The 19,102-nt window shown below is 33.2% G+C and overlaps 1 protein-coding gene across 2 annotated transcripts in view; it reads right to left on the bottom strand.

Moving 5' to 3' along the window:
- Nucleotides 1-307: 307 nt before the first annotated feature.
- Nucleotides 308-19,102, bottom strand: part of LOC139699109 (uncharacterized) — a 31,952-nt gene continuing 13,157 nt past the window's right edge. Inside the window, exons 11-19 of one of the 2 annotated variants that reach the window (XM_071598134.1) lie at nucleotides 18,190-18,291; nucleotides 15,933-16,034; nucleotides 12,551-12,752; nucleotides 10,434-10,582; nucleotides 6,125-6,221; nucleotides 4,311-4,576; nucleotides 3,719-3,812; nucleotides 1,845-1,918; nucleotides 308-1,614 (exon numbers count right to left, since the gene is read on the bottom strand). In XM_071598134.1, the coding sequence (XP_071454235.1) occupies nucleotides 1,540-1,614; nucleotides 1,845-1,918; nucleotides 3,719-3,812; nucleotides 4,311-4,576; nucleotides 6,125-6,221; nucleotides 10,434-10,582; nucleotides 12,551-12,752; nucleotides 15,933-16,034; nucleotides 18,190-18,291 (1,161 nt within the window). In that variant the 3' untranslated portion in view covers nucleotides 308-1,539. Of the gene's footprint in view, nucleotides 1,615-1,727; nucleotides 1,802-1,844; nucleotides 1,919-3,718; nucleotides 3,813-4,310; nucleotides 4,577-6,124; nucleotides 6,222-10,433; nucleotides 10,583-12,550; nucleotides 12,753-15,932; nucleotides 16,035-18,189; nucleotides 18,292-19,102 lie in introns of both variants that reach the window. The other variant, XM_071598135.1, reaches the window with a different exon arrangement.

The following is a 19,102-nucleotide window of genomic DNA, read 5'->3' on the forward strand; positions in this document are numbered from 1 at the left end:
ATAATTTTTACATATTTAAATTTTTGCATTGTAATGTGTAATAGTATGACCCCGTTCAAAGTTATTGTTGTAGCACTTCCGGGAGTTTTTTTTGAATTTGTAACCTTAAGTGGAAACAAGATTTTTAAAACAAAAAATACATAACAATTCATTTACAAACAAACATATTGTTAATTAGAATTGCCTACCTGGGAAAGTAGGCTAGCCTTTTCCAAAACATTTTACTGAATTTCAAAATAAATTAAACAAATCCATACGTAAATCCTCGATTTTCATAAGTATTCAGGAGACTGAGGAATCAAACAAATTTTTTCTAATGTAAAAATATTTATTGATCTGAAACTTAGCGTTAATTTGACAAACATGAATACATGGTCCAAAAATTAATAATATCGTCAACATAGAGGCAATTTTATCACAGTCGTACCAATGTATAATACAAAATTTTCTTAAAAATTTCTAACTCAGAATGCTGTTAAATAATATAACAACACATTTTATATAAGTACAAAAATCAATAACTAAATGCAAACCTCTTGACCCTTTATATTCTACATTTATTGAAGTGGATATGACATTTGCTACTGTAGGCAGCCAGGCATAAAAGGTTGTAACATGGGCTCATGTATTTTAGAATGTAACTGAATGGACTGCAATGATTGTGTTAACAACTATTTTAAAACAGTACAATAAGGGTCTCACAAAATATTAATGGATATATGTCAGAACAAAATTTATCGCCCTTAAATGCATTTTTGATAAAATTGGAAAAAAATTTATGTAAATTTAAACGAGTTAGACTGAAACACAGTACAGGTTACTCTTTATTAACTCACACAAAATAAAGGGTTTAATAAGAGATTTGCGCAGATCATAAAATACTACATCCACCATATTCCTAAAGTCATTAGTACAATAATGAGGTCATTAAATAGGTAACTTTGTCCAAGAAATAACATTAAACATAAAGATCATCAACTAATCCCACAGATATTGAAGCAGATTACTCAGATTTACTAAAGAATTGACCTCTTATAAAAAGTGTTTTGAACTATAACTGGAATAAACATAAGTAATCCAGTCCAACTTGAATAAAAATACTCACCTTTATGTTAAATGTGACAAATCTATCTCAAAATGAAAAATCTGATTAGTCATTAACAGTGAGAAGTCAATTCTTGATTAAAATCATTTAAGTTCATACAAGAGAAAACTAAAGTTTATCTTCGAGTCTGATTAAATATCTACTAACAACAGACCATGCATATAAAAATGTGCAGTTTTTTTAAATGGGGATTGTCACTTATAAAAACATTTCTTTTGGCCTCCTAAGAAATGGAAGCCATAGAGAGTTAAACTACGGGAAGGGTACAAATTGCATAATAGATTTTACTCGTAAATTCTTTCATTACATACAAATAAGGACATTCTTCATTTAAAATACACATTAATTAAACAGCATCTAAGGATAAAACAGCAATGAATTGGATACATAATCCACAGCTATTATTCCAAATAGGGGTCAATTCCCTGAGCAAATCAATTAACTATTGCGGAAGATGCCATCATATTGACTCCACAAGTACCATCACCACGATATAGTCTGTAGTAACCCTGCAAGGACACAAAAGATAACTTTTAGGACGAAAAGATTCACAAAAAGATTACTTCATTGATATATTCAAAAATGAAACTAGGCATTAAGAAACAAGCTTCTGAGCATTTACCTGTTCACCCCATCTACTACCCCAGCTATTTTTAATGATCCAGAAGGGGAATGTTTTGTTAAATATAGGATATTCTGAAAGGAAAGAATAAGATAAAGAGAATTAATATTGGCTTACCTGCTCCCCCCAAGAGCTTCCCCAGCTATTTTTAATGATCCAGTATGGTAAAGTTCGGTGTAGAATGGATGTCCCTGAAAAATTTTATGGATCTAATTTTGAAATTATTATGACTAATTGGAGAGTCAAATATTCCTACCCCACTAGAATTACTATTGCAAATTTATAGTAACTCTTACAAGAAGTGAGTCAACTAATTTCATTCATTCACTCAATTCAGATAATTCACGGTGACCTAGTGATGCCTAAAAATTAACTTCAGAGAAAAAATTAGACTATATTGGATAATAAAGGAGAGCTTTTTCTGAGCATTAAGTTTACAACCTGCAATCAGGAGGCAAAATTTTAAGAGGAGAAGAGAGAAACGCACACTATTGGTTTCTCTACAGAAATGAGGGGCAAACTTTACGAATCCATGTAATTCCAAAAATTCCTATTCAAAAGACAGCTCTTAATAATTTAATACTAATCCAAACCACTACTAAATATGACCCCAGGTTCATATATGACCCTAAACACTTCCCCTGTTCCTTCCTCCACTTACTCTAGTGTGTTATAATTGGGCATATTTCCATCAAAAAATTGTAACATGATTGAATTTAAGACCCCTAAATTCATTTCTGTTAGCAAATAGAATTCTGAATAGCAACAAAGTTAATCAAATGAATGTTTTGAGATGACTATATTCAGAATAAAATAAAGAAAAGAATGGGCATAACAAATAAATGGTAACATTGATTCAATTAAAATTTAACTGATAAAACTAGGCAAATGGATATTCTGAGAAAAAACAGCCAAAAGAAATTTAAAAAATTACGCATGTACCCATTTAAAAATTACATGTGAATTGTGTGCGCACTAAATTCGTTGAAATCAGATAACTGGATTTCATTGCAGAGTTGGCGAGATTCAGTAGCATAACTAATAGGGTGAAACCTCAAATTTACATTTTTGAAGGGATCAGTGAACAAAAATGTAAAATCAGGGATAGTTTCAAAATTGAGTTCAGGAGGTAAAATGTTAAAAAATGTATTTTTATGTTTTACAAATGCAATATCTCAGGGGATTTTTTTTTCAAGAAGAAGACATTAAAAACGACCGATCAGAATTAATAATTTGAATGAAACTTAGACCCAAAGATTAAAAGTGCAGAAAGAGCAGAAACCATAATTGAAATGGAACCAAATCTAATTAAAATGAGATATTACACAGACAAATGTCAGCCAATAGCTTTAGTATTATTTTAAATTACTTAAAAAAAACCACTTCAGCTGGAAAACAAAGACTTCATGTGCTTTATGCAGTCCAGATAAACACCTACATTTAGACCTTCATAAATGATATTTTTAAATAAATGCTATGAACAAATGTACATTATATAAATATGTAAACCTTTGAATTATGAATGATGCCTGAAATGAAATATTATAAAAATCAGTGAGCTATATTAATGGAGCAGTGAAATTTTACTAAAACTACACGTTCATAAACGTAATTTTGAGGTTCTTACTGCATTGATTTATATGTACTCCAGTCCAGACAGTTTAAAAATTACAAATTTGAGAATTATGTCATTTTGGAGTGCTTACATTCAAGTTTTCAAAATATTCCACATTTTAAAAAACCTTTAGAGGAAACAGTTAAAGTTGCCTTTCATTCATTTAATTCCTTCACTCCTCACATACCTCATGCATGAAAAGATTTCAGGTAAAAAATCAAGGTTAAACCAACATTTACAACACGTGAACATATTTTTTTAGATTGCAATCTAAAAACTGACTTTTACACATCAAAGATACCACTGTATTTGTGCTGAGGCAGAATGAGTTAATATGCAAAAATTTAATTTTTGATAAATTCATAATGAAACTCACTGTGAACACCAAATCCAACTATAAGAACTCCATGGTCTAATTCCTCAGGATCACACAAGATCTTCCAAGGATGAGAAACACCCCCCATATAAAACTAAAATGGAATAAAATAATTTATTAGCACTTCAACCGACGTTAGTTTTCTGAAAGGCAATGTATAATTTTTCCTTTTCATAATTTAATCATGAAGATTTCAAAATTTTTTCATCATAAACATTAAAACCACAACCAAATTATCACTTCAATCACAATTCAGCGAGTGACCTCAATGTAGCATTGCTCAAGCAAGGAAATTCTAATCATCAGTACTAAAGCACAAGACTCCATTCTATTATTGTTGATACATTTTAATCTATGTATCTAATTTCATTTGACCAAAGAATATACTTATATTTGTAAGTGAAGGAAAGCATGAAAAAAAGAAAATTGATTTCATTATTTATAATATGCATGCTAATCAATGTATCTCTGATAAAAGATGGCTACATATCCATCTCATTACATGAGCGCCCCTAACATATAGCATTAATTTAGCGAGCACGTAAAATGTTACTGAGACGAAAATTTTATAGAAACAGAGATTATACTTTACCTGCATTGCATTGGCATTCAATGCAATTGATATTGGTCCATTCTTGAAGAGCCACCGTGCCATTTCATCCTCATTAGAGGAAATGTTGAGGGATCCAGATAATGTTACCAACACTTCAGATTTATTGAAATGGCATTTCTCATTCTCACCATCATATGGGTAGTCTTTCTCACTTTCCAAACCACCAATTCCCTCAATAGCATGGTATGCCTGGTCCATTAATCCCCCATTACAGCCTTGATCTAATGAATCACAGTCCACTAATTCTGTGAAAAAAATGTATTTATTCATTAATGTCAAAGATATCAGACAATCATGTATTGGCAGCAATCTCCAGACTTAAATTTAATGGTTAACTTAGTCCAAACTACAGAGGGGGCTAGTTACATTAGGTTCCACAGCCACATACTCAACCAAACCCAGTCCTCCTATAGCCTACTGATCAATTAGCATGATATTTTGAAGGAAAGCAAAAGTAGGGTACGACAGATCCCAGTGGAATGTTAAAAAATGTCATTGAGTTTTAGACCCTACAAAAACCTATTAATTTGACATTCATCATATCTGAACCAGCTTCTTAAGAAAATCTGCATGGTTTCATAATCTGGAGAAATCAGGTCAGAAATAATCCCAAAAAACTGAATTTTGCAACATTTTACTCTTTCAGATCATTTAATTTGGTGCATTTATGATTTGAAGCGCACTAAGAAATTCCTCAACAAGGTACGAAAGGCAGACACTTCTGCAAAAGTATTATAATAATTTCATAAGTATATTTAAAAATAATTGACAAAAGTATGTAGCAACATCTGCTACATACCTTTGTCAGTTATTTCGGTTATCAACTTGTTTAATAACCGCTACTAAGAATGCAATTTCAATATTGATCTCAATTTTTTAATACATGAATAAAACAACTATCACAGTCACAGCAGGCCACCATGAGGAAAGTAAACCTCAAACATATCACATAAAATTCCTGGGCTATAGTTGACAATCTTCTTAATGATTATACTCAACTGCAACATGTGTAATGCTCAATCATGGATCATTTTAGCTAACATCGAACCCAGCGGCTATATTTATTACATTAAAAGATCCACCAAACCTGCTCTTTCTATTAAGATATTTCATTATTGAGATGCAATGACAATAAAACTCGTGTATACAAATAGTATAAGGCTTAAATTACGGATTCATGAATTCATACTTAAAATGTTAATGTAATTCAAAAGAGGAATATAAGATTCATTTCTAAGATGCCATTATCACTGAATATTTAGAAATGTGAAAGACCTGCCCTTAATTCGTCTATAACCACATAAATTATCCTTTTAATGGAATATATAATTACTTTTGAGTGGCAAAATTCATAACTCAAATATTTAAAGAGGATTAAAATTTGGGAGGAGATTCCTTTGCTATAAACTACAATGGCTGATGGAATGAGTTGGGGTACTTCTGATGAAATAGTTTTCAATCGACAAGTTTGCTTTTCCTCCTTTTTGATTTTGAAGTTACAATTGTTAAATTTTAACTGCACAGGTATTCCTGTAGTTGCATTCAAATGCTATGAAACAATTTGCAAAATGTCCTTTCCGTCACTTTACCTACTCCATCCTTCACAAATTTAATGTCATTACAGGTCTATACATGACGTAAGTAAGCTATAGGTATTTTTGAACTGGTTTGATGGTTTGAGAAATGGAACACAGAAGGTTGATGATGAGCAGATAAATAAGATGGTCCTAGATTACAAAAAATTGAAAAAAAATAGATGGACCTCTAACAAGCAAGAAAAAAATTGAAGTTACCTTGCTCAGAGAGGGAGAGAAGTTTTCCATGCTTAAGAGCATATTGGCCCTCAACATTTCCAGTCACTGAGAAAGCCCAGCATGATCCACACATTCCCTGAAATAATAATTTTTTAAATATATAAAAGAAACTCGCTTTATGTAAGAAATAATGATAGTGGCCGGTAAATAATGAACATCCAATAGCACTGAATGGAATGATATAGCATTAGGGTTCTCTAAAATATCACCACAAATGGTCAATTATTTTGGTGATTTTCGCTATAATGTGCAAGCTGTTTTTTGAACAACATGTATATTAATATTTCTCATGCTCAATCAATGACATCAATAAGAGAATTTGAGAACAGAAGACGTAAACTACACTGGAATTACTGAAAACCTTTATAAAAGGTTAATATACCTCTGAAGTTTGTAGTCTAATGTAAATTTGTCCTTTTGAAACATGAAAACAAAATCTAAAGAGTAGATAAGTGAACCACAAAACCCAGGGGCTCCTTTCTCCTTTGAAAAAAGTGAAAGTTCTGCATTCTTAATTTTATCCCAAAATCCCTTTCTGACTCACTATCCATCTTAATTGATGCTTGAAAACCCTGCCTCATTGCATTGGAGGGTTTGCATGTAGATGAAGTTTAGTCCATTCACAGCAAACTCACAGGCAAATCATAAGCCATGGTTAGAGACAAAAAGCATTCTTGAGTAGCAAGATGTAAAATTCTTTGGTTGTACGTATATATCTTGAATAAAAATCATTCACTATAAACCAGAGATCCAGAACATACTTAAAACTAAAAAATGGAAAATTATTGGGGTATGTCTGGCTCTTTTTCAAGCTAGATTGGGACAAAATGTTGAGTTAGATGTTACACAACAGCAGACACTATGATATGATCAAAATAGTAATAAAAACATCCCTAACTATTGCTTTAGTAGTGGTAGGCACATATTCTAGGTGTATTTCACTAGAACTAGGGCACTTAATGTAAATAAAGGAATATAAAAGATATAAAGTCAGTGATTTATATTATGTTTAACTCTCCTTTTCCGGAAGAAGAACAGACTGTAAGAAACTTTCTTATACTTTAATTATATGATTTTAACAATGAATATAATTCATAACTATTGTAAAATATTGTCATCATAATACTAAATATTGAACAATCAATGAACAATATTATGAAACCATTCTACAATTCTGCAAAACATAGGAAGGGTACATCTGAGTGATGCGTTTGGACATCCCAGGCTGAACAAAATTTGTATCCCATTTTCTGGGTACCAGGTTTTCCAGGTAAATCATAAGTGGCACATGGAGAGAAACTCCCCATGAGCACAGAAGAAAAGATTACAGGATATTGAAATTCAGTTTCAGATCTTCCTGGACTATATCAGTATTGCCAATATTTTCCTGAATATTTCCTAAGTACCCCGTTTTTCTCAAATTTCCCTGATAGGTGAACACCCTGTGTTAGACTCTAGACTAACACTTATTCCTCATGAGTGTCATTAGTAAGTCCTTTTAGATGTTAGGGTTAATTAAGAGACATACTATAACATTTAACCCTCTTAGTGCGGCGGGCCGATATATCGGCTTTTATATCCCTGGCGAAAAGTGCGGCGGGCCGATATATCAGCTCTTGCGTAGGCTATTGTTTAAATCGCTGTAACTTATGGTTTTTTCTTTAATAATTTATGGTTTTTGTGCTATCGATAGGGTGAATTCCATACAATTATATAACACATTTTTTAATTTTTTATTAGTAATTTTAATTGCTTTTCAAAAAGTATAATTCTTACTATAATTTTAGGTTCAGTTTTGTACATGTCGGGATGCTCAGCCTAATTGTCTGCTTGCTTTTTTTTCTGAGTGGTCTTTCGACTATGAAAAGCCACTGAAAGGCTACTAATCTGTGTTCATCTGTAATCTCTTGAATGTGTTATGGTGTCCTGGTGTTGATAACCGCTTATTCAGACTTTGTTGATACTATGGAAATGAGAGCACTGCTTTGTTATCATTTTGGTGTCTTGCCGTCCATCCTATCTAATCATTTGTGCCCTGTGTATTTGAATACATTGTCAGTAGTTCTCCATGAGTTAGAACTTCGTTTTTTTCTGCCTTTAGATTGTAAGCACAATGTTGCAGTCTCAAGGTAAGGGGAAAAGTCCCAATTTGACTCAGTGAATTCAACCTTTTAAACAAAATTGAACTTTGCAGAGGCTGACAAAAAAATTTGCAATTCACTGGTTTTTCTTTATTTATTTATAATATTTTCTACATGTCTTTTTCATTCTTTATTATATTTAAATATCGTAAATTTATTGAAAAATGTTTTTAAAAAAATATTAGTATTGTGTCTAAAAATCGAAATATTATTGCTAAAAAAATATTCTTCAAATTTATAATACTGTAATAATTACATTTATTTTTCAGATGATGTAAATGTAAACCATCATTATTAACTACAATATTTTATTTTAAAATAAAAAAACTGCATATGGATATCTAAACAAATAACTTCATAAGGTTTTTTTTCCTAAGGTGATACATTTTCTTAAATTACCCTTCGCACTTCTCACTAGTACCCCTGGAATCCCCGCCGCACTAAGAGGGTTAAATACTACCTTGATCAAAAAGTTCCCGGAATAACCACCGTGTGGAGCTCCCATCGTTCCGATTTGAGTTCTGTTTTTTTTTGTTAAATTGGTACATCTGTTGTTGATATTCCCTTTAAATCTTAGTGTCATAACTTGACATTTGCAAAAGTTACGTAGCCAAGAGTACATCTATCTCTGTGTGTGTTGGCGATTTTTTACAATTTCAGAAATGGATTTAAATTTGCAACAACGAACTTGTATTAAATTTTGCGTAAAAAACGGATTTAGTGGCGCACGGACGTTGGAAATGTTGGAAAAGTGTTTCGGCAACGATTCTCTAAAAAAAAACGGTCGTTTACCAGTGGCACGAGCGGTTCAGAAGTGGTCGTGAGTCAATCGAAGATGATGAACGCAGTGGCAGACCATCGACATCGAAAGTCGGTGAAAAAATTGATAAAGTAAAAGAAATGTTGGTCAATAACCGCAAATTAACCATCAGAGAAATAGCGGAGGACTTGAACATTGCCTATGGATCCGCCCAAGACATTGTGGTTAATGATTTGGGTTTCCGTCGTGTAGCAGCAAAGTTGGTTCCAAAAGACCTCAATTTCATGCAAAAAAGAGACCGTGTTGACGTCGCAAAAGACATGATTTGCGAGGCTGAATCCGATCCCACATTCATCAAAAGGATCATTACTGGAGACGAGACGTGGGTTTATGAGTACGACACGCAATCCAGACATCAGGCAAGTGAATGGCGTTCACCAAATGAGCCGAGACCAAAAAAACCACGTCGTTTTCAGTCAAAAAAGAAGGCAATGCTGACGGTTTTCATGGATTACAACGGTGTAGTGCATCATGAATTTTTGCCAGAAGGCCAGACAGTAAACAAAGAGTATTATTTGGGCGTTATGAGACGTTTGCGTGAAGCAATTCGCCGAAAGAGACCAGAAATGTGGGCAGAAAACTCGTGGATTTTGCACCATGATAACGCACCGTCGCACAGTGCTATCATTATTCGTAATTTTTTGACGGAAAATGCAACAAATACCATCCAACAGCCACCGAATTCACCTGATTTGGCTCCCTGTGACTTCTTTCTGTTCAATCGAGTTAAAAAACCATTACGGGGAACGCGTTTTAGCAGCCGAGAGGAAGTAATGGAAAAATCGCAGGAAGCACTGATGGACATACCGAAAACCGAATATAAAAAATGTTTCGAGGATTGGATCAAGCGCTGGCATAAGTGTGTTGCAGTCGATGGGGATTACTTTGAAGGGGACAATATAGATTTAGATGAATAAACTTGTATTTTTAATTTTCTGAATAAATTCCGGGAAATTTTTGATCAAGGTAGTATGCCCAAACTCTTAAACCTTTGTATATGCAGAAATTGTAATTGTTATGTGGTCCCCACACAATAATAATCATATTTACTGGCTGAAAAGAGTGCAACACAATTTTTTCTAGTACGGTTGAATCCAGATTAAGGAGACCAATGGCTGACATAAATTACAAAGTATTCACCTGTTGTTTTACTACCTGTTTATGCACATAATTTGATTATACATTTTCCTAAATGGATAAATTGGTGCCTGGATGGAACTCTTTATGAGCTGAACAAGGGAAAATGAAAATACAACTACTTCACAAAATCTGTGATTTTTATGTAAAAGCCAGTCAATATCACAAAGGAGTAAATAATTCTAATTACCTGGTCTTTCACTTCAGTCACTACATTATAATGCCTCCAGTCAAACTCTACAGGTAGCTTGACTTTGGGTATCGTGGCCTTTTTCATAGGTATATCTAATTTTCTTGCTTTTGGGTCAAAACCCAGATGATGCTTCTTGAATTCTTTGGCTGTAAATGAAACACATACATCATTTCATTACAAAATCTAGAATCATATGAAGCGGTGATAGTAAGAATATTTTGAAGTGAAAATATGAACAGCATTTAAAACAATGCATCACATCAAGACTTGAGAGAATATTGTAGCAAGATGCATCATATCAGGCTTTTAAACATGCTATCATGAAAAAATGATCAAATTAATACCAAAGGTGCTTTTAATACACCGTCTTTGTTCATGAATTTCCAGGCTTTCCTTTAGATTTTCTAGGCCAAATGAAAATTCTGTTAATGCAACTTGAAATGATGAAAATGGGTCTAACTAAAATTGGCAAATGAAATCTAAATAGTAGGAGATTTAGAACAACTTTTACGTAGTCTCTTTGAATAAATATTAGTAGGACACACCAAATGCAAGTTCCTTATTGGTACCTCAATTGACAGCAAAGAAATGCATACTCTAAATATTGATCCATGTCTTACAAAAATTATACTAATATTTTTTAACTTAAGATCAAAAATTTACTCCCACTTAATGCAACTGCAAAATATTATGTTGACACTCATCTAATGGCGCTGATATCAGACTTGCGAGGTTTACCTGTAAACGCACCCAATTTTACCACCAGTTGAACCAATTTTAACCCCTCGTGTATGCAGATACTGCAAAACTAATGTTTATGGAGAAATACTTCAAAGAAATGTTTGGTGCCAATGATAATGGTTTAGTGAACAAAATTCTACTTACAATTGGGGAATATTGAACACTTCATTGTTTCAAAGGTGAGAGATAAACCACATGCCTTCAAAACAAAATCATGAACCCTTAACTGAGAACCACCATATTTCAAGAATTACTCATTGAAGATGGTGCATGAATGACATGAGACTTCAGAGAATAATTCTCCCATGAACTAAAACACATGAAATTGAGTATAACAAAATGGAACACATAAACTACATTATAAGTTTGAATTTTCAGCTTTAAAGACATTATTTTATCATTGGTATTGATTTAGCATGTTTGCTCTTTAATTTTGAACCAAAAATAAATATGCACAATAGTAGACATATCATTATGTTTAGGCAGAAAACTACAACACTGAAATTTCATTTTATCATCCTCCCCTTCCCATCCCTCACTCATTGCTAACACATTCCTTCCCTTTGCTTTTTTTTTGCCCATCTCATATAAAATATCAACCCCCTGCTGAAGTGGTACATCCAACTTTCTCTCCCTTCAGTCAACCTCCACTCTCCTTCCCTCTTCCCCATCTTCTCTCCCCACCCTCCCCCACGTTTTGCCTACATCTTCTGTACACCTCTTAGTTTATATGTCTTGTACTTGAAAATGACTATATGAGTTGAAATGCACATCATTTCAATGCAACAATTTCAGAGTGTAAAAATCATTTGCCTTAACCAGGATTCCTCGATGTCTGGCCGAGCGCTTTAGCCAGTTAAGCTATCGAGGCTCCATAGCTTCACTGGCTAAAACACTTGGCTGGACATTGAGGGATCTTGGTTTGAATCCTGGTCAAGGCAAATGATTTTTACACTCTGAAATTGTTGCATTGAAATGCATATTAGCGGATGACTCTGTTCATAGTCACTGTTGTGGCATCTCCCGCAGTTTCTTGGAATTTGCACATCATTGATTTAACTTTATTATACGGTGACTAAGTGCTAAAAACTCCATTTTTTTATTTTCAACTAAAAATCTCCTTTCCCCCATGTACATCTAATGCAATAACAAAATTGGTATATTGTTCTGCAGTCATTCTGTTGATATGTGCAACTTAGATCCATAGAAATCTGGGATTAATTGTAATTGGATCCAAATCACTATCATAAGCGTATACCTATATACCTATGACAAACTCAGGTTACTGAACTTTCATCTTTATTAAGTCATGTGGTATTTCAAACATAACGTTTAACTTGACTGTAATACAAAATTAAAACACAAAAGCATACCAGAAAGGTCAGAAAACTGTGTCATTCCATATGTAGCTGTCCCTTGCTCAGTTTCCTGAAGTACCTGCACTTTTTTCATGTTAGCACGGAAAATGCGGAAACGATGCTGGTGCTCTTCCTCAGTATCATATTTCTTGTTGAACTTGATGAGGAAATCAGAAAACATTTGGCGATGCTGACCTTCATTCATATACTCCACATCCTTTTATGAGAAGCATGAAATTGAAACAGAGAAATCAGAGGTTAGAGATTCGGCATTTAAAATAAAAAACCAAATAAGTAGACACCTGGTTAGCAAGAGATATTCCTATTTTGAATTTAACTGATTGAAATACAATTTTAGTCACCTGAACATTCTTCATTGTCTTACTTAAAGTTAGTGCAGGATTTTTTCAACAGGTTTCGAATTTGTAACCTTTTCACTATGCCCAGATTTTTACTAATTTGCACTCATCAGTAGCACCCGTAACTTTAACAAAACCTGAGAAGAGTGACAACTAAACTTGGTTTAGTAAAACTAACCAGTTACAAAATTTAATTAAAAATAATGACTAATGGTTATTGCCAGCCTAAATGTTAACAGTCAACAGTTTATTACTGTTGCCACACTTAATTAAAATCATACAGTCAAAACTCAGTCTAATAAACTCTTTGAGTCCAGGTTAATGATCGGACATAGAATGAAACCTCTTCATGTCTTTACTCTATTAATATCCTTACACTCAAAACAACAAGAGAAATGTCATCCTATTAAATTACAATGGAACCTCGCTTAAAAAGCACCTACAACATCGAGTAATTCTAATAATGAGCAAAAATATTGGCCCTGAAGACAACTCGCTTAACGAATGACTTCTTGCATAAAAGGTGATGAGGAGAGGGTATTTTCCAGATACATTGCGCACCGGCTACTGCAGTTTGTCTCTAGCATCATAGCATCGCTAGTGATCACACATTTTTCCAAACTTGTGTTCAAACATATTATTAGCGATTTTTTGCGCTAATTTTAATAATAATTTGTGCATGGCATAGAAATGAAAAGTAAAATAATTGAAAATCGGGAATCAGGTGTGAGCTGGTTGATCTAGTGCACAAATTAACAATCGGTCAACATCAACGACTGGCCTTTGCTTCAAGAACACGGACAAGACTAAGCAGATAGATACTTCAAATAGAGTGAAAAGAGTATCTACGCAATGGTGATGTATTAAAAAAATCCATTATTTATTACATACAACACAAATACATGACCTTAATGTAAACAATCAATGTTTCAAATTATATCTCTTCAAACTCTTCCAAATTATAATACAATCTAGGAGCTCAAGAAAGCTTATTGATAAAAATGAGCAATTGACTACATATTCCTATTCATGACTGGGTATGTCATATAAATATAAAATGTCAATAACTTCATCTTTACTAAGAATATAGCCGGTAAAAAAATTTCCTCTACACACCTTAATCCCATTTGTCCTGTTTACAATAACTAAAAAATCTTCTTAAAAACTCTATCACAATCATGACAAAGTAAACAAAAATTGACAAGACTTTACCCTTGCCTATTTATTCTTATACTGTAGATTTCATATATTAGAATACAACTTGACTGAATATTTTGAAATTATTTCAGTAAAACAAATACAACAGCTTAAGGCAATAAATTTTAGTCAATTATTATAAGTAATTAATATGTTCGAATATTTCTAGTTGAGTGGTAGCTAGTTACCATTGGAAGAGGTTTCCAAATGATTGTAGCTCAGATCAAAGAAACTGAAAATCAGAATGATGTTTACAACTGTGATTTACAAGAGAGGTCAGAAACTGTTTATGCATCCAGAAGCCATTTTGTTCAACAGAAATATTCATTGATTGGTTCTTCAGCAGAGAAAGAAAATGAATTTAAAATTATGGGGGTAAAATTGGGACTAATTTTTGACATCCTATGAAGCATGTTTTATCAATGGAGATTCATTCTAAAGAGTTTTGACTGTAATTGGTTACCCAAAAATGCATTTCTAATCACGAACCCCAAGAAAAATACCTGTGGTATTAAAATTAATCCAGACCGTAGGAGACTTACTAAATGGATGAAATTACATTATCTACTGATAAGATTACATGTTATGGTAAAATTTGATCAATATTCATCAATGCTTGTTTATCAATCAACAGTTTTAATGGCAAAAGTTATGAAATTAAAGTTGGAATTACTACAATATCCACCATATTGACCAAATTATGTAAAACAGTACAAAAATACCCAAAATTATTTGTTTTTCTATTGCTTACAAAGAACTCTTGTTAAACTACCCACATAACACATATGAAATAACATTTCAGATTTCCATCCAAATTCTCACAACCACAATAACCATACCAGAACCCAGTTAAACCTTCATTTCATATACAATCACACCAAAACTGCAAAAGCCTGGAACCAAAGTCACAGGGACTTACCCGGTACAATAAATTACCTTAGAAATATAAAGATATAACATAAATTGACTTAAAAGACAAAAACATTCACAACTGAGAAAGAAATTAATACCTCTTGCCTAAAATTATTAAAAATAAAAAAATATGACGTTACGAGCAAAATATAACCTATGTAAAATATGGCCTCTGTACATGTCAATATGATTAAAATGTGTTTTTTCCCTGCTTAAGTGCATTTTCTGAATGCCTATATGTATATGATGTGTCCTATATTGCTGTTCAAGAACAATCCTTTGACAAATAAAAATTATTAATTTTATTTTGCACCAAATGAATGAAAAATTTACTACAGAAGAAGCACATTCTAAAGAAGAAAGAAAAGAGAGACCAATATAAATATCAAATCAGGGAAAAATATTAAAGAAAAGAGAGACCAATATAAATATCAAATCAGGGAAAAATATTAATCAACTTTCTCTAGCCTCAGATTGGCATTGTTTCAGCCTAAGTTGGAGATTTTGCCTGCAAGATTTGATGAAGCAAAGGCTCTTTTCATGAATGCCACTAAATTTCTTTGACTTCTTGAATGAAATCATGCAATATTTTGTTAAACATGCAACATAGGAAATATGAAATCAGGTGGTGTGAATACATTTTATCACCAACAAGTTTTCCTGCAGGGTGATAGTTACAGCCTCATCATTTGTTTATTTTTCCCATTCACTTAACTTAATATTAATAATTAAAAATGAAGCACAAGATGTTGCTTCCATTTGATATCTATTGAAAATTTAATCTCTTCACAGAGCAAGACACTCTTTTGCCTTATTCACTAAGTTGATTCAACATACACTGACAAATGACTTTTAAAGACATTTTTAATTGCAACTTGAAAAGCATAAAAGGATTAATTAAACGGCTTCAAGATTTTAAAATCACTCACCCTTTTCCTTCTGGCAGAATTTTCTTCACAAGTAAAGTTCGTGACGCTTCGCTTGGCAAGCCATCTTTGGTCCCATACTGAAACATAGCAAATCTGTGGATTCTGTTGAAAAAATAACAATACATTTGTGGAAGTAAAAGTGATTAAACTGTACACCAATCCTGACACTTGAATTCACTATTATATTCACTCTTATTTTACTATTCAAGGAATTACCACAAAAAGTGCATTACTGAGGAAACAATTAAAATGGAAAAATAAAAATCTTTAAACAAAAACATAAATGAAAATCATATAGGGGCAGTGATTATGAAACTGAAGGTATCTGTTTCAAATTCTTTGGAGGGAAAAAAATACTTTTTTTTTTAAACTATGATTCTTTTTCAAAATAAATTAAAAATAAAATGGCTGCCACAACCTGTAGCACCAATGGTGAGGGGAGCAATTTCACCAGGTCAACAAGAATATCCTGGCATCAATTATTTCAGCTGTGAACAAGGGAATGGTCATGGAATCAACTGTAGCACCGTGACGTGGAATACAATTGGAAACCACCAAATTAGTCTCTTTAGAAGGGGCAGCCTTCCATACTATGCAACATAATGACATTCCTCCAGGTAAATATTTCAGAGGTAAAATTGGATTTCCACTAAGTGACTAGAAGGGGGATAACTTTGGTAAAAAATGATAAATGAGGAGATGTGAAGTGAAGAATCATAACATAAGGTTGGTGATCCTGTTCCTCATGTTGATGTTTCACAACCTGGTCCCCGTGCTTGGGAAGCTGCATTGAATTTTCCACATTATATTGACACCACACAGTTATCCCCCAGTAGTTCCTGCACAAGCTCACCAGAGCCTATAAGTTCTAAAATTATACTTGATAACTCCATGGTCTCCTCTATCTAAAGCACCAATATTTAAACTGCCACCTCAAAGATGCAGAAAATCTAACCAACCAAGCCTTGGACAACACTTAGATGGGAAACAGGATTTTTAGGTTGGAGATTTAAGATTGGAAAATATGTGAATATTTGATTCCCAAGATGATAGGTAAACATTGTCAACCTTTGACCTTGGTCAGAAATCATGAGTTAAAAAAAAATTTAAAGCCTTGCTAAACTATGGTCTCATGAAAACATGTGGCTATAAACTATATGTATCTAGCCCCTTACATTGATATGGCAAACAAGGTGAAATTTGAGCAGAAAAAAGTAGATTATATTGGTGTCACCAATGATTTTTGGGTGAGTGCTTCCTTCAACTGATGATTGTATGATTCTAACCAACCATTATACAAGGCCTTTCAAAAAACTATTCGACCCTGAATTTCCCAGTACACAGTAGTGGTGCTAGGGTGGCACCACCGAGAACAGGGGAAGGAGACAGTTTTTATGCATATGCTTCATTTTTTCTCTGCCTTTTAGTGAGCCATTTGGCCACCAAGTGAGTTGCTGTCATTTCTGTTCATCGCTTTTCAATTTCTCTCAAGATCACTGAAAGAGTAATTTTGTTGGTTCGTACCTATACACCCATGACTTTTCTCCAGCACAGGAACTGCTGGACACTACTAAGAATTATCCTGAGTTTCCGAACACCATGATAGCAGGAAGACCAAACAAAATCAACTAATGCAGTCAGTCATCTTGGGAGAAATCAAAGTTATATTACTTTTAAAAATATACACAGTTCTAGGCTCAAGCCCTGGTTGAATTTCCAAAAGAATCCCATCTTAGTGCATGCTTACATCATGGATGGAATATATAATTTAAGTTTACAGGTACAGGAGCACTTATGAGTCAGTCAGTTAGGACATTTGTCTTTACATATGAGTATGTAGATCTGACTGGTGCTGCACAAAATGCATGTAAAATCAGTAAGTACAGAATCACACTCTCCACTGTAATTAAAATGTTCCTAATCATTGTTTCATCATGATGCCTGAACATGAGAAGCCTAACATAATAATCTAATATTTATCTTGGAGGAAAGAAACTACAAGATTGAAAGAAGGGATAACATGTAAAGATGCACAATGGCAGGACAGAGATGAACTAAAAACTGATTAGAACGGACCAGAGTTTTATGTATTATTCTGTCATTAAAACCACTTATGCAACAAGAATTTCAAATCATCAATAAATTTTTGCAAAAAAAAGTGATACAAAATTTGACTAATTATTTAAGCATTGAAGGACTGAGAGCTTTAAACATAATGATCAAAGAAAGGAGTTCAACACCTTGCACAATAGCTTACCACATCATCCTGAAGAGGACAATCACCTTGAGTTTCACTGTCTTTCCTGCATGATGTGTCACCTATCTTCAATTTGAGGTGTATCATTAGACCACTCACAACCTTTAAAACAAAATAAGTAAAGTAAGCATTTCATTATAGAAATTGAATGAACAATCAAATCCCTAACTCTTAACTAAGAAGAACCATAGCAGAGGGAGGTTTGAAAAGTCCATGCAACCATGAAAAACTATTTTTCAGGATTAACCATTATTATTTGTCAACATAGCCTCATTTAGGTTAATACACTTCATCCAACATTGCTCAAATTTGTGGATCCAATAAAAACAACCTGATTGCTGCAACTCAGCAAAATAGGTATTTGTTTCAATAAAATTTCCTTTCCCCCAGATATTTTTTCACATTGAGTTCATATGAGTAAGAATTGCAACCCATCAACTTCGAGGCCACAACTGCTGCAAGTTAGCAGATGCATTTTTGCATGGAGACGGAGTCTTCTGTAAACCAATCTTGGACAATTTTCTTGCAACTAAGTTTTCAGACAGGTCTAATAACAATGCACACATAGTATGCACATATAATAGTTTGAATCTTTCCCAAAATAATTATTTCTCATAAGAATATTCATTACAAATAACAAAAACCAGCGGCCATAACCTTCCCAAGAAAAGGAACTGCATCCCTTTTCTTTCTTCAACCTTCTTTGGTACACAATCCCTACAGGCAACCCATTTCTTGGTTCCAGGTTTGTAGTGGTGTATCAATGTTTTTCCATGGCAATGAAAAGATACCTGGAGTACATATATTTTGCTAAAATAACTGCAAAACTATCTAATAACATGCCACACTATTTTACTGTTGGTCAACTGCAATAAATCTCAGATCCCATCTTGTGGATACTTTTCTCAAGTCC

This window comes from Hetaerina americana, unplaced genomic scaffold (assembly GCF_022747635.1).
Source record: "Hetaerina americana unplaced genomic scaffold, ioHetAmer1.1.p SCAF_9, whole genome shotgun sequence".
Taxonomy (NCBI): Eukaryota; Metazoa; Arthropoda; class Insecta; order Odonata; family Calopterygidae; genus Hetaerina; species Hetaerina americana.